This window comes from Artemia sp. Qi Xiang Cuo, chromosome 14 (genome assembly GCF_049724085.1).
Source record: "Artemia sp. Qi Xiang Cuo chromosome 14, ASM4972408v1, whole genome shotgun sequence".
Classification (NCBI taxonomy): domain Eukaryota; kingdom Metazoa; phylum Arthropoda; class Branchiopoda; order Anostraca; family Artemiidae; genus Artemia; species Artemia sp. Qi Xiang Cuo.
In genome coordinates this window covers 54,663,547-54,680,521 of record NC_142807.1, presented here as the reverse complement: position 1 = coordinate 54,680,521, position 16,975 = coordinate 54,663,547, and the positions used below count along the sequence as shown (strand labels likewise).

The 16,975-nt window shown below is 33.2% G+C and overlaps 2 protein-coding genes across 2 annotated transcripts in view; both read left to right on the top strand.

Moving 5' to 3' along the window:
* LOC148944645 (sushi, von Willebrand factor type A, EGF and pentraxin domain-containing protein 1-like) overlaps positions 1–14,067 on the top strand; it is a 103,751-nt gene extending 89,684 nt beyond the window's left edge. Inside the window, exons 12-14 of the mRNA XM_089099980.1 lie at positions 10,217–10,312; positions 11,253–11,349; positions 13,938–14,067. Of these exons, the coding sequence (XP_088956106.1) occupies positions 10,217–10,312; positions 11,253–11,349; positions 13,938–14,031 (287 nt within the window). The 3' untranslated portion in view covers positions 14,032–14,067. The remainder of the gene's footprint in view (positions 1–10,216; positions 10,313–11,252; positions 11,350–13,937) is intronic.
* The window catches only part of LOC148944644 (uncharacterized), a 191,446-nt gene that overhangs the window by 118,663 nt on the left and 55,808 nt on the right, over positions 1–16,975 (top strand). The window lies entirely within an intron of this gene.

The window sequence follows — 16,975 nt, the reverse complement described above, 5'->3', positions numbered from 1 at the left end:
GAGAGCCATTTTTTTCAAAATGGTTCAAAAGTTTTTTTCAAAGATCATATAACGAAAACTCCGGGGTCGACACAATCCTTCAGGGCCCGAGATAGGCGTTGTAAGGTATGCATGGGGGTATATACAGCTGTTGTGGAAGGGATGCTCGTATAAACTTTAGAGAGGGCTCATTTGATTGGAAATTGAAAGTTCTAGTTCAGTTTTTAAGAGTTAAAAGAGATCCGAGGACAACTATATCCCCACGCCCCTTTTCCCCCAGATGCATCCGATAAAAATTTTGAGATAGCTATTTTGTTAAAAATAGTTCAAAGGTCAGATGAAAAAAATTCGGTGTCGACACAACCACAAAGGGCCCGGGGCAAGCGTTGCCAGTTATGCCCTTGAGGCATATATGGTTTCTATGGAAGGGATGATCGTATAAACTTCAGAGAGGGCTGATTTGAATTGAAATTGAAAGTTCTAGTTCAATTTTTAAGAGTCAAAAGAGATCAAAATTTTGAGATAGCCATTTTTCTTAAATAGTTCAATGGTCATATATTAAAACTCCGGGGTCAAAATTACCCCCCCCCCCAAAGCCCAGAAACAAGCGTGGTATATTATACTCTGGGGGTAGGTATGATTCTTATAGAAGGGATGCTCATATAAACTTCAGAGAGGGCTCATTTGATTGAAAATAGTAAGTTCTAGTTCACTTTTAAAGAGTCAAAAGAGACCGAAGGGCAATTGGATTCCACCACGCCCTTTATTCCCCTAACCCATCCGATAAAAACTTTGAGATAGCCATTTTGTTAAAAATAGTTCAAATATCACATAATAAAAACTCCGAGGTTGACACAAACCCATTTTTTCAATTTGGTATTGTTACTTTGATACCAGTTTTGATACTTTGATGAACATTTGATTTTTTTTTTAATTTTGATTTTGAAATAAGGAATTTCTAAAAACTTAAAACTTTTGCAATCAAAAACGAACAAAAATTGATTAAAAAAACTTTCCGAAAAACAAAGTTTTTCAGGGAAAAGTAAAGGTCATTTTAAACTTAAGCTCAGCATATACAAATACCTGTTAAAATTCAAACTCAAAACGACCAGAAATTACTATTAAAGAATAAATGAAACCCAAAACGAACAGAAACTAAATAAACAACCATAGCAAAAAACATACAACCAGTAATAATATAAATGAATAGATAGATCTTAAAGCGAATAATTCTTGGACTGAATTTGAAACTCAAGCTTAAAACGAAAAAAAAATATTTTGCTATTGAAGTATAAATGAAAACTTAAAACGAACAGAAATTAAATAAACAATCAATGCAAACAAACATACAATATAATATTAATGTAAATGAATAAATAAATCTTAAAACGAGTGAAAATTAAACTGAATATGCAAATCAAGCTTGAAAGGACCAAAAATCACTACAAAGAAGAGTTTGGGTATCGCCTCCTTCTCCCGCTGTAAAAGTTTAAAATCTACTGCATCATTGGTGCTTTACTGAAAACTATATTCGTCTTGAACAGTCTTGGATTGTATAAACAACATCAAATTGAATATTTGATGTATAATGATATTAATTGTTATAAGATTCATCAGTTCAAATATTTATTTCACTGTAATTTTATTTTTATTTTCAATGCTGTAAGAACTGGAAACGAAAATACTTGTAATTTAATTCGTTTCGGTGAAGCACCAATGACGCAGTAGGCTTTTGGTTTTTACAGTTAAGAAAGGGGGCAGTATCCAAACTCTTGTTTGTAGTGAAACTATATTCGTCTTGAACAATTTTAGAAAAATCTAATAAATTGAACTGAAAATTTGATGTATAATGATATTAATTGCTGAAAGATCATCAGTTCAAAATTTTACTATAGTTTTAATGTTTATTTTCAATATTAAGTACAAAAGAAAATATTTGTAGCAAAATTGGTTTTCAGTAAAACGCCAATGACGCAGTAGGTTTTAAACTTTTACAGTGAGAGAAGGAGGCGATACCCAAACTCTTGTTTGTAGATTCAATTTAAGTTTTACTCGTTTTAAGATTTATTTATTCATTTACATTAATACCTGTTGAATGTTTGTTTGTATTGATTGTTTATTTAATTTCTGTTCGTTTTAAGTTTCATTTATACTTCAATAGCAAAATGTTTTTTTTGTTTTACGCTTGATTTTCATATTCAATATAAGCATTCCTCGCTTTAAGATCTATTTACTCATTTATATTATTACTTGTTGTATGTTTTTTGCTATGATTGTTTATTTAATTTCTGTTTGTTTCGGGTTTCATTTATTCTTTAATAGTAATTTCTGTATATCTTGTATTTGCTGAGTATTGATTTGTATCTGCTGAGCTTAAGTTTAAAATGGCCTTTACTTTTCTTTGAAAAACTTATTTTTCGGAAGTTTTTTTTAATTAATTATAATAAGCGACCAAAAATATGTACCCGTTGTAAAGCTGTCTGCATTTGATTGGTGTGAGCTCATTAAACTTTTTTTCGATTAGCTGACCTTGCTTAAATAGTCCTAATGATTCAAGAAAATTTGTTCATGGCAAATATTAAACTTATATTTGTTCCGATCAGTTTAAAAGATTTCTTGGAATTGAGCCTAGCTCTGACGTAAAACCTAAGAATTATTCTTTGAATTACTCTCAATTTGCAAAATGGTAAGAGACTATCTTCACATAAATTTTTTTCTAATGTCTCTATCTTAGTGACTGACACTGCATAATGTGCAGTAGTGTCTGCACTTTGTCCGTAGATGTAGTCCAGAAAACATTTGACCATGTGTTACGTTATAATTAATTTTTTTATCTTGCAATTCTCTAAAGTTACTCTTATGGATGTGTATCTCTACAACGCCTGATTTTATATCATGGAGACTGTTATAACAACTAACATCACTACTATGTTGTACGTTATAATGGTCGTTTCACACTGTACAATATAACCACATACACTAGCGTTACTTAATATTTTATCTGGGCCATGATAGTCTATTGTTGAATACATAATTTTGTAGTCATGGTAATCTGGTAACCCAGGTTCGAATCCTTACCCTTTCAAAGATTTTTGTTCAGTAGTGGAACAATGGGAATGATCATTGCTTGGTAGTACAAGACCTAGAGCCCAAACTCAACCGCAGGAACTCGCTGAAGGGCTTGGAATTCTGTTTTAGCCTGGCTATACAAGAAGCCGGTGTGAGAAACGTAAGCTATTGTAATCTTGAAGGAAAACATAATGTTACCTAGTTTATAGTCAAGCGACAAAATTTGTTTACATTATAAGCCATTAATGGTGTTTCTCAGCCTTCAGTAATATATTGATAACTTCGATTTTTAGAATCAGCTATTTAAATTAAAAGCTATTCCAGTGACTATTAGCATTGAGTTCTTAAAATTTTAGCGACTATAATTTCTTTTTGAAATTATAGTAGATATATAATTTCTTGACCGATGTTAATATATTATGTTTCTTTCTTGGCTCTTTATAATTCAGTCATGTTAGGTCCAACAATTGATAACTAACTTGAATTGTATGTTACTTATTTACAGTATAATTTAGTAAAAATATTATTTTCAGCTCAACTTCGATTACTTCGACATTGATAAGTTCAATTGTTAGAATGAGATGTCATAGATACAGATGCCTAAGTAAAGAACGATGCTGGCACAATGTATTATTTATTTCTTTGTTTAAGCGAGGCACTTTGTATCAAAGGAAATGTCGTAGAAACTTTGAAAAGGGCTCAAACGATTGGAAATTGGAAGGGCTTGTGCCCTATTTAACAGCCGAAAGTGATTGAAAGGCAACTAACTTGCCAACGTAAAGGCAACTAACTAAATTTTGAAATAGCCATTTTGTTCAACGTAGTTGAAAGATCTGGAAATTATGTCTTTGAGGAGGAAACTCCCCCATAGCCCTCAGGGCAAAGATTGTAAGTTACACCCTGGGGGCAGATAAGGTTTTTTATAGAAAGTGTTGTCATAGAAACTTCAAAAAGGGCTCATTCGATTGGAAATTCAAAGGGCTAGTGCCCTTTCTAATTGTCGAAAGTGATTGGAGGGCAGCTAACGCTCCTCTCCCGCCCACCATTTCTCCAAACCCATCTAATCAAAATGTTGAGATGGATATTTTGTTCAACGTAGTTGAAATTTCTTGAAATTAGGTCTTTGAGGATGACGACCCCCCGCCATTTCCCCAAACACAAGCAATCAAATATTTGAGATATCCATTTTGTTCAACGTAGTTAAAAGTTCTGGAAATTAGGTCTTTGAAGATGATAACCCCCTCAGAGCCCTCAGGGCAGGGGTTTTAAGTTATGCCCTGGGGACATCTAAGGTTTTTATGGAAAGCGTTGTCGTAGAAATTTCAAAAAGGGTTTATTTGATTGGAAATTGATTTGGCTAGTGCGCTTTTTAATAGTCGACAGTGATTGGAGAGCAACTAAACCCCTCTTACGCCCACCATTTCCCCATACACATCCAATCAAAACTTTGAGATAGCCATTTTGTTCGACAAAGTTGAAAGTTCTGAAAATTATGTCTTTGAGGATGACAAACCCCCACACCCCTCATGGCAAACGTTGTAAGTTATTCCTGGGGGGGGTATATAAGGTTTTTATACTTGCTTTATTTTTTTTTTTTTATTTATTTACTACTAATTACAAAATAAACTATATACAAGCAACCGCCCGGAGAAGGCTCAAAAAGCCTGATGAAAGACGGCTGCAATCCTCTAATTAACAACCTCTCAAAATTATAATTAACAAAAAAAAAAAAAGACAGGAAAAAAAAAAAAATTTAAAACTCTCTCTCAAATTAAAAAATAATACCAAAAAATATTAAGAAAAAAAAAAAAAAACATTAATGATGACAATAATAATAAATTACCACCCCTCTCCCAATAAATGTTTTTTTATTTTTACTTTAAACGACCCAATGTGTTCAGATTCCCGAACGCCAACTGGAATATCATTCCAAATAGCCGGAGCCAAATACCGAATTCCGAAACCTGCACGTGTGGTGTCTCGATACTCAACCGTAAAATTTTCCGCCTCTCTAGTCGCTTACCTGTGGAGTGAACTATTTACATGAACAAAAATTGTAAAAACTGGAGGACATACATCATTCCAACATCTATAGGCAAAAATAGCAGCTTGGTAATCGCTATAGATAGAGTTGTCATACAAACTTCAAAAAGGGGTCATTTAAATGGAAATTGAAAGGGCTAGTGCCCTTCTTAATAGTCGAAAGGGATTGGACGGCAACTAACCCCTCCCTCAAGCCCACCATTTCCCCAAACACATCCAATTAAAATTTCTTATAAATGTCGTCAAACAATTCTATTAAATATTGTCATTTTTATAGCTTTAAGAAATCAAAATTAGTTAAGATTTTAAGGAATAAATATAAGCATATGTATACTAAACTGACAGTACAAATTTTTTGCAATAGATTCATTTGAATTTTTTCAGTGAAGTACAAATTGTATTATGGCTTTTAGAAATCATAGGGGTTAGAACCCTACTCATATTAATATCTGCTCGTTTTGAGTTTGACTTTGTTATTTATTTTAATTTCTTTTTGTTTCGGTTTCATTTATTTATTGATACTGATTTGTGGTAGCTGTATGTTTGGTAGATTATTTGATTCTATTTTGTCCCTTTTTGGTTTAATGGAGTTCTTTACTTTTTTTGAAAAACTTATTTTGTGGAAAAAGTTTTATTTTAATTAATCAAACAGTTCGTGGTAACGAACTGTAAGTAAGGCGCGACCCGGCTCAATGGTAACCGAAACTGTAGAAAACAGAATTTTGTTACCAATAGATACAGCAAAAGAATCAGATTTCTATGCTGAATTCAGATATATAAGTTTTATCAAGTTTAGTCCTACCGATCAAAAGTTACGAACCTGAGAAAATTTGACTGATTTTCGAAAAAAGGGGGAAAGACCAACTAAAACCTATAGAACCTTAATGAAAATCACACCATCATATTCAGCGTATCAGAGAACCCTACTGCGGAGGTTTCAAGCTCCTATCTACAAAAACGTGGAATTTTGTATTTTTTCCAGAAGAAAGATCACAGATGCGTGCTTATTTGTTTGTTTTTTTGTTGTTGTTTTTTTTCACAGGGGTGATCGTATCGGCCCACTGGTCCTACAATATCGTGAGAGGGCTCCTTCGAACGGAAATTAAAAGTTCTAGTGCCCTTTTTAAGTAACCAAAAAAATGGAGGGTAACTAGGCCCCCTCCCATGCTCATTTTTTCCCAAAGTCACCCGATCAAAATTTTGAGATAGCCAATTTGTTCAGCATGGTCGAAAATATAACTATGTTTTTTAAGATGACTTAATCCCCCGAAGTCCCCGGGGGGAGGGCTGAAAGTTATGAACCTTACCCAATGTTAACATATAGTATTGGTTATTGGGAAGTATACAGACTTTTTCAGAGGGGATTTTTTCTGGTAGTGGGGGGGAGTGGGTCGTGGGTAAGGCGGGAGGATCTTACCATGAAGGAAGTTTTCATGGTAGGAGGAACATTGTTATAAAGGGGGTACCCGATCTCCTGGCATTATTTAAATAAAGATCAGAAATTATATATATAAAAAAAAACAAGTTTTTTAACTGAAAGTAAGAAGCAACATCAAAAATTAAAACGACAAAAAACATTACGTATATGATTAGGTTCATCCCATAGTCAATACCTCGCTCTTTAAGCCAAAGATTATTTAGTACTTTCATAAGAGCTATTTATTCTAATTAACGGCATTTGTGATTAAGGGGTTATTTTTAAAGAATTGGAACAAATTTCGAACTTTAGCTTAAAGAGCAAGGTATTGACTAGAGAGCGAACCCTCTAATATACGTATTAAAAATATAAGAATATAGAGGTTCGTTACGTAAGTTAATTCGTAAGTTACGTATATTTATTACTAATAAAAACTTTCGTAAATAAAATTAAACAGGTTTCGAGAAAGCCATTTAACCAAATAAAAGGAAAATTAATATTAAAATTTTTTTATAATTATTCATGTACGGTGAGCCAAAACCAAAACCTGCATTAATTCAAAAACTTTCAAAAATTAAATAAAAAAAACAAGTTTTTTTAACTGAAAGTAAGGAGCGACGTTAAAACTTAAAACGAACAGAAATTATTCCGTATATGAAAGGGGCTGTGCCCTCCTCAACGCCTCACTCTTTGCGCTAAAGTTTGGCTTTCTCACAACTTTATTTTTTTTAAACAATGAAAAACTTTAGCGTAAAGAGCGCGGCGTTGAGGAGGAGACAGCCCCTTTCATATACGGAATAATTTCTGCTCGTTTTAATTTTTAACGTCGTTCTTTACTTTCAGTTAAAAACAAACTTTCTTTTTTTTTTTTTTTAAATTTATATTAAGGGCTATTCCAGTTACTAGCGGTATTGATTTTTTAAAAATTTAGTGACTATTATATCTTCTGGTCTTATCATAATGCTCTTTCAGTCCAATAAGTAACTTGTGACCCGACGTTGTGTCGTTTATTCTGTTATTAAATTAAAGTTGACTTAAAGAATAGGGGTGACTTTAGTTTCCTGTTAGCTTTAATAGTATTAAATAAAAAAAAATAAAAAAAAATTCACCTGAAAATAAGGAGCAACATTAAAACTTAAAAAGAATAGAAATTATTACGTGTATGAGGGGGTTCTCCATCTAGTCAATACCTCGCTCTTTACGCTAAAGTTTGAATTTTTTTCGAATCACAAATCCCTGAATTACAAAGGCCGTTTTATTAGAATATATAGCTCTTGTGATGCGTACTAAAAAAAACTTTAGTGTAAAGAGCGAGGCATTGAATAGGGGGCGAACCCCCTCATATACGTAACAATTTCTGTTTGTTTTAAGTTTTAATGTTGCTCCTTACTTTCAGTTGAAAAAACTTGTTTTTTTTATTTAATTTCTCTTCGTTTTTTAAATAATGATGGGAAATCCGTCGCCCCATTCATAGAAATGTCTCTTCCCCCAAGGACACATCCTCCATAAAAAAATTCTCCCACGTGACACCCGCCGCCACCCCTCCCCCACCCGCCGCGTTCCCACCAGAAAACGGCTGTTTACTTACCGATAACCACAACTATATGTAAACAATAGGGAAAGTTCATAACTTGCAGCCCTTCCCCAGGGAACCGGGGGGGACTAAGTCATCCTCAAAGATATATTTATTAGATTTTTGACTATGCTGAACAAAACGGCTATTTCAAAATGTTGGTTGGTCGACTTTGGGATAAAGTGAGCCTGGGAGGGGGTCAAGTTGCCTTCAATTTTTTTGGTCACTTAAAAAGGGCACTAGAACTTTTAATATCCCTTCGAATTAGCCCTCTCACGATATTCTAGGACAACTGGATTGATACGATCAACCCTGGAAAAAAAAACAAATAAACAAGCATTTGTGATCTTTCTTCTAGCAAAAAATATAAAATCCCAGATTTTTGCAGATATGAGCTTGAAACATCTAGAGTGGGGGTTTCTGTTACTTTGAATCTGATGGTTTTATTTTCATTAAGATTTTATCACTTTTAGGGTTTTTTTCACTTTTTTGAAAATAAGGCAAATTTTTTCAGGCTCGTAACTTTTGATGGGTTAGAACAAATTTGATGAAACTTATATATTTGAAATGAGCGTAAATATTCGATTCTTCTTATGTATCTGTTAGTATCAAAATTCCATTTTTTCAGAATTTCGGTTACTATTGAGCCGCGTCGCTCATTACTTACAGTTCGTTACCACGAACTGTTTGATAAACGGCTGAACCGCATGCATTAATCGTTAGTAATTTTAATTTTAAAAATGGTAAATCCAGTTCTTAAGTAAATGATAGAAAACACACATATATATATAAGAATATACCGTGAAATAATTATATAAATTGAAACAATTTGATCTTTTTAAATGGGTAATGAGTCTTAATTAAAGTTATGACTATGACTGGCTTAACCTTGAAAGATTCAATTTCGAAAGAAGTAAAGAAAAAAAAGTAAAGAAAAAATACTAATGAAAAAAAAATGATTAGTTCAAACAGTAGGTTTTTCCTATAAGCTGTTATTACTGTTTTAGGAATCGAGGTGAGAGTCCGCAAAATGCAAATTTATGCTGCTTATTAGCTGTTTCGAAAGTTTTAAAATATAGCTCGTCAACTTTGTTGGTACAGAAAGGGCATAAAGATAGGTTATGTCAACCAAAAAAAAGATAGAATCAATCAGATATCAGCTCAATTTAGGAGGATTGAATGGCCTTATATGTTATTAAACGGTATCAACCGTTGAGATAATGATAATTGATGTTCAGAGAAAGTCATGAGCGAGCTAAACACTTGTCACATATTTCCAGCAAAGCAACTTGGGTACCTCACAAAAGGTCAATTCAAAAGAAAAAATGACAGAAAAAAATCATTTAGGTTAGATATCAGCTCAATTTAGGAGCACTGGATGAACTTATACGTTATTATACGGTTCCCAACGGCATAATATAATTTTAAAGGGTTTACAGTTTTAACCTTCGAGGTATCAGCAAATATCAAATCTTGAAAATGTCTGAAAGTTTTATTAGCCAAGTTCAGTAGTGGAAGGGGTTTAAGGTCCGAATGGAACACCAAATATGGAAGACAAATTGGACTCCGGCCAGAACACCATATATTATACTGTGACGTTAAAACTACTCATGCTGCTGACGGGACTCCAAATATGGGAGATGACCTACTTTACAGAGAGACGTTAGAATTCTATCAATTGACAGATTACAAATTATTGACAGATTGAGAGTTAGAATTCTGTCAGAATATGATTAGCCATTGACAGAAATTATTGACAGGTTAACTTTGACATATTTGTCAGCGGGAGTGAGTTAAATTGAAAGCATACTTAATGACAGGTACATAAGACAGCATTGATAGAAAACACTTGAAAACAAATTAATACCAAAAAATAAAAAATACGCTTTTCACACCAATTTCTCGTCATTTAATGTTTCTGTTTCTCTAGTGCAAGTTTGGCGTTTATATAAACGATGAATGCAGCAAAATAATTGATCAATTATCAAATTACCTTTTTAATTGACCGATGTTAACATATTATGCTTCTGCCTTGGCTCTTTACAATTCAGACCTGTTAGGCCCAATTATTGATAACTAACTTGAATGATATGTTACTTATTTACAGTATAATTTAGTAAAAATATTGTTTTCAGCTCAATGCATAATGCCCTGTTTGAATGGAGGAACGTGTATTGGACCTTATCGGTGTTCATGTAAGCCAGGCTACACAGGAAGCCGGTGTGAAAAACGTAAGTTACAATATTTTTAGAGAATATTTTTAGAATATTCTTAGAGACTTTTTGTATTTTATATTAAATGAATTCAATTTTATTTTATAAAATTTTATTTTATAAAATTTTATTTTAGAGAATATTTTTAGAGGTTAACAAATTTTTAGTCAAATGACAAAACGATTTGACAAACTATTGACAAAACTATTAATAAAACTGTTATTCCTAGCTATCATTAAATACTGATAACTTCGTTTTTTAGGATCTACTATTCATATTAAGGGCTGTTTTAGTGACTATCAATATTGAATTTTGAAACTTTTAGTGACTTTAATTTTTACTGGTCTTATCATAAGACCCTTTCAGTCCAATAAGTAGCTTTGCTAGTCCGATGCTGCGCGGTTTGTTCTCTTTTTTCAAAGTACAGCTGACCATGTTACTACAAGCAGAACTGGTGCCAGTTCAATTTCCTGTTAGTTTTAAGAGCACAAGGACTAAGTTGATTGGTACAAAAGCTGGACCTTTCCATTGTCTTTGGTTCGGTAATTTTTTTTTCAGTTCAAGCTGCTCAGTGTACTCTGTGGCCGTTTGACCGTCTTTTGCATTTCATCCGTACACTTTTGCTGAAGTTCTTTATCATTGAATCCATTGTCCAATTGATGAAAGCGTACAAGTGGTTGTCTAAATGACTACAAGTGTCTAAATGATTGATATAACCTCCAGTTGAGTGACAGTATTAATCAGTTCCTTGACCAGGCTGTAATTTCTCTTCCTTTTGCACACATCATGACTGTAAATTAAGGTTAACAACACTTTCTGCAGTATTCAGTTGACCTGAGGATTGATTAAGTAAAATGATGACTTGACGAGCTCTCGAATTTTTTTTTCTAAAAGTTTTAGTGTGTGACCTTACTTATTATTGGTGAGTTAATTGAAACATAAAAACCTCTTTTCACAGCAATATGCGACGTGCCCTGTCAAAATGGAGGGAGATGCATAGGAGTCAACCAATGCAGCTGTCCAATAGGATTTCTAAAACCTAATTGCGCTAAAAAGTAAGATTTTGGCCTTGTTCTTTAGATTTTTTTTTCTTTTTTACATTCTTAGTTAGGCTTGTCTCATAAAATGCAGCTACTGATGATAATGCACGCGTATGAAAACATTGGAATACTCTGCGGAAACAACTGGAAGTAGGAACAGAGGGGGTTATATTCTAAATATGACTTGAAACTGCTCCTTTTTCGATAAATATTTTAATGTTAACATTATTGACTTACGAATAAAGTGAACATACCACTCGATGCCTTTTTTATGCTCTTTAAGAATATAATAATCTCTTTTCTTGCAAATTCAAATTTAAACCCTTTTGGAACCCTTGAAAATGACCGAAAAATTTCTAGTTTTGGTTATAAAAAAGGCTTAAAACGTTGGTTTCAAACTTACTGTAAGATTATAAATCGATTGTTATAAAGCTAAAAAATACACAAGCATTGATTCATAACATTTAAGTGCGATAAAAATTCAAAACAATTTATGCAATTTTCTATCTGCCATATTTCTTGCGTCAGCCTTGTTGTTTTTCGACACATAGGTGAAACGGCAGTTTTTAAGCGGCCTAACAGAATAAGAAGAAAACATAGCAGATTTGCTTAGAATTGTTTTATTCAAATTAATCTTAAATCAATGTTACAATTTACAATCAATGGATTTACAATGAAATAGTAAGTAAGAAACAAATGTTATAACCCATTTTTAAATCCAAAAAATATCAAATTATATTATCATTTTCAAGGGTCCTAAAAAGGCTTAAAATTGAATTTCCGGGAAAAGCGATTATTATATTCAGAAAGAACATAAAAAATGGCATATTGTGGTATGTTCACTTTATTCGTAAGCCAGTAATATTAACAGTGAAATATTTACCATTTTTTGTGTTAAATCTGACATTTCCATGGGTTTGTCAATTAGTTTTAATACTAAGGAAAATTTGTAGCTCCCTCCTGGTCCCCATGTCCCTGATTACAATTGGCTTAGAACTGCTATCATTGTTTTGTTCCATATACTCTTTTTCATGGGTGTCAAACTTTTGATTTGCTCAAGAAGAATGCCATTCGAATTGAATCAGATAGAAGCATGCTATAAGTAAGTTTGTGTTCCAGAACTCAATTATCGCTAATGATACTTAATTATTTAGTAATATTTCCATCCTAAAATAGCGGATTCAAAAGATTATAAGTAATTTGCGCTGGAGGGGTATGAAGCTGAGATGAGCACCACCGGTTTAGACTACACAATTCTAGTGCCATCTACTTAACTTTTTACTTACTTTTTTTTATTTACGTTCCTGTAAGTGCAGAACAGACTATAGTAGCCCCTTTTATGTACTATAAGGGTTTTTGGCGCTAAATTTGCTGTTGTTAGCCATTTTAGGCCGAAGGTTATAAAAATAATTAACAAATAATGAACTAACTTATAATAACAATAAAAATAACTACTAACTGAATGGTTCTATACCACTTTGACTTGTGTTATTGCTTGCCTATTAACCATATTAAATGGGATTTTTATATTTTTAAATGTATGGTTTTTTTAGTTTCATCTTGCTGTTCATGCACTGATAAGACTTGTGTTTGTAAGTATCGAGCCTTTTAATAAAGAAAAAAAAACATCGAGTGGTTTTTTCACTTTATTTGTAGGCTATTTATGTGAATTATTTAATATTTACCATAATGTGTATGTTAAATTTATATCCGGCCACTGAAGCAGAAAAAATAGTTAAAACCATTTTAGTATTTATGTTTCTTTCCCCATTGAAGTACATAGGAGAAGCGAAGGTAACTGTATAATTAATTGATGGGCTTTCGCTATCAAAGGAAATAGTTCAGTTAGGTGAAAAAAGCTTTCAGGAGTGACCTGGGAAAGTCTTTTGAAGTGTCTACTACGACAAACTTTAATAAAATGTGTGTTGTAAAAATGATGTTTTCAATTATCTACATCTCAAATAAGGATCAAGAAAACTGTTTTGAGGCTCATGGCTTCGCTAAATCCTTATTTATAATGTTTTAAAGAAATTATATTTGAAATACAAACAAAGCTTACTATTGCTTAAATTTTTAAGCAATTACCTGTAAAAAAAAATGTACCTGTATAAAACGGACCTGTATTCTTTGTCCTCTTTTATCTCTCCCAAATAGGAAAGGAGTGGATATAGGAACTTGAAGACACTTTCTCAAGGTATAGTTTCTTTCCCCGGATAGATTCCTGAAAATATCAATCCCTTAACTAAATTGCTTTCCAAAATAATGTAAACATCATCTAGAATTGTAAAAATAGCTGTAAAGAGCTGGGGAAACTATAATATTCTTCAACAAAATATCAAATTATTTCAAATATGGGTCAGTTCCAAGAATCTAGTCAACCCTTCTCTAAAAGTTGGTTGGGGGAGACTTTTTGGCAGCATTTTAGCTTGCTTGTCCGTATTCTTGTTCTAATGCATTGTTGATTAAACAAGATATATCTATATCCGTATCTTGATTTGGTGTATCTATTATGTCCTTATGAGTTTATTCGCTTGTTTTCTTAAAATCAATTTTATAGTGTTTTATGTTTGGATTGTATCATCTGCTTTTTCTTCCTTTTTTAGGGTTATCCCTGTCAGATATCGTGGCATTCAACCGTCATTTAGGAGTATTGATAGATATGCAATAAGCCGACGTATCAGACAACAGTGGCCATAAATGTTTTTTTTTTTTGCTTTCACTTTGTGTTGTAGTCTTCTATTACAGAACTTTATTTCTCTTTATTAACTAATATTTAGTCTAAAGATCGGGATCTAGGGATTTCTTTGCTGTATCGTTGCATACTTTTAAAAAGACCTAATTAAGGCTGGGTTTTATCCCCCGGGGGGGGGGGGGGTTAATTCCCAATTCTCTCGAAAAAATTTTCTGACTCGTAAAAAGGTAACAAAATGACTACTTGTATGACATGCCCCCTACCGTTCAAGTTGTTCATACATTGACGCATTGTTAACTGATTTCTTTCGCTAGTTCCTTTCAACATAGTGCGAGAAAAAATGAAGAGAAGTGACAGAATAGATGGGAGATATACAATCTGGGCTATATATTTACCCATTGGGAGGGAGGTAAAGCGTTTGGACAGTGTGAAGTCAGAAAACAATTCTTACTTCATAATATCAGAATAATTGTAGCTAAATCATCTTGCATGCAGACCCACTGTACTTTACCCCCCTTTCCCCTAATTTGCAAATATATCGCCCAAACTTGTTTCTAGGGTATTATATTTTTATCATACGTAGATATATTTTATTAGGATTAATCTAACTTCACTTCTTGAGTGGTAGGGGGTGTATCAAACTAGTACCCAAAAATGCATATAAACCAATTTTGATGCGCTTAAAAAAAATTATACCCCGCCCCCCCCCCCTCAAACAAAACCTGGATACCTTTTTGCTAAAAGGTAGCCACTCGGTTATCAAAGATCAATCTACAAAAGAGCCGGAAATGAGTCATTTTTACTTCTGGCGTTTTAAGAGCTAGTATTCGCCTCTAATTTTGTAAAATATTGTTGCAACGTCAAAATTTTTAAATCCCATCTAAGCCCATCAAGCAGGCTAGTCGTATTAACTTGGCTCAACCTCTTAAACCTCTATTTCCAGAAATACAGTATTTAAAATTCTCTGTTTTATCGAATCAAACTTTCAAACTTGAATGAGCCCGTGCTCAAATGTATGATTTTTCGCAAACTATTTCTTAAAGAAATTGGACTTGAAAACGCATATTAGTGCGATGAAACTTATATGCGATGTTCATATGTATAATAAACATATCTGATTTTTACCAATCCGATGAGATAAGATGATCAGATTCGATTTTAAGTGAAAAAAATCTCAAAATAAAATGGTTTTTCCAAGCTCAAGAAAAGGAATCTTATTCGATTATAGGTTCTCGTGAAAATACTAAAAAGGTAATATATAAGAACTGTATGGCGTGGTTGAATGCGTTTGATGGTTTTTTTGGCATCTTAAATGTTAGTTGAGTTAGTTAAATGAAACTTTCAGGAGCAAGGCTGGAATTAAAATTGTGGCATGAGGAGGACTTTTGAGGTTTTCAATTTTACCTCTTCCGCCTCTACGGGGTACTGATGTTTAGTCAACTTTGACCAAATCTGTGTAATAAAACTTCCACGCATAGATAAAACCTGCATACGTAGATAATTTTGTTTGCTTCGATTAATTTGCTAGATAGAAAATGAATATACTGCTTGATGGTATATTCCAAATATATCAATCGCTACCCTCACAAAGGCGTTCCAGGCTTTCTCTCTACTGAGGCAGGATATAACCTAATACTATACAAAAAAACGTTTGTTGACTTGCATTATTTGTTATTATTTCTCAACAATAGTTGGCTCATAATACAAAATAAAGCCAATTTGAAAACTACAATAAAATAAGCAAACTTTTTAATAGCTTAGGGCTGGGCCTATTTCTAGATAAGTTAGAGGGGGATTTGAGAAGCAACCGTAATGGTAGTAACGATTATATTGGGAATATTGTTGAACGGGAAATCGAATGATATATTCCTATTTTCCACGATTGCTATGGGGCATGGGGTCAACTGCCTCTCCCGGACCTCAATTCCTCCTCCCCCTAGACCCGAGTTTGCCCCCACCCCAGCTGAAATTTGTTTTCTTCCAAAATCTTGTCAAAACTAAGATAAACATGCATAATTCAAGCATCAACAGAAACAGATCAGTTTTTTAGTACATATTTACCTTTATAGTATTGTACAGTACCTTTATAGTACTAAAAAGTTCCTTTATGGTACCAAATGAATTATTTTTTAGTTTTGGTGTCATTTTCACTTGATTTGGGTAAATTGGCTCCAACTTTACCCCCCCCCCATCCTCCCCCCTCCCCCTCCCCAGGGATTTTGACAAAATTGCGCCACTGATTTTCTATTTATTTTTGTCCAAAGTTATGACCGAAATTAAACACTCATGTTTGACTGCCAGAAAATTAAACACTCATGTTTGACTTGGCTAATATCTGCTAACGCTCAGTAAAAGTCTGTTTGTGTTGGATCTTGGGTGTACTGCTCAACACAAATCAAACTGGCCCATGTATTTCAAGATTAGGCCCAGTCTATCAATCTTACATTAGGCCTACTCTGTCAAACTCAGACTTCTTCTGAAATGTTACCACTTCCTTTCATTATCATCAATCTGTTCGTGAGCTCTTAAAGAACTTTTGGGTATTTAACTGCATGATTTTGTACAGACAAAATGAGTTTTGCAATATTCATTTTGATCAATATTTTTCAGTTATTCAGATGCATTTGTCAGTCCAAATTGTTGGAGAAGCTTAGATTCATAAACTTGGATTATATTTCGGTGAATTTGTTAGATTATACGAGAAACTGACACGCAGCTGATGAATATCAAATTTCAGGCCAAATATTTGTTGTTGTATGATAATTATTATAAATGTGTGAACTCAGGGTAATTCAGTGTGAAAACCCTAAATTGGGCACTAATTTTGAAAGAATTCTAAATCGAAATCTTACGTAGACCAACCCATACTAAATAAATTTGGCCATTTTTAGCTTGAGATACACTACCTCTATCCAGCCCAAAGAGACAAAGACTTTTAGGGATGTCATC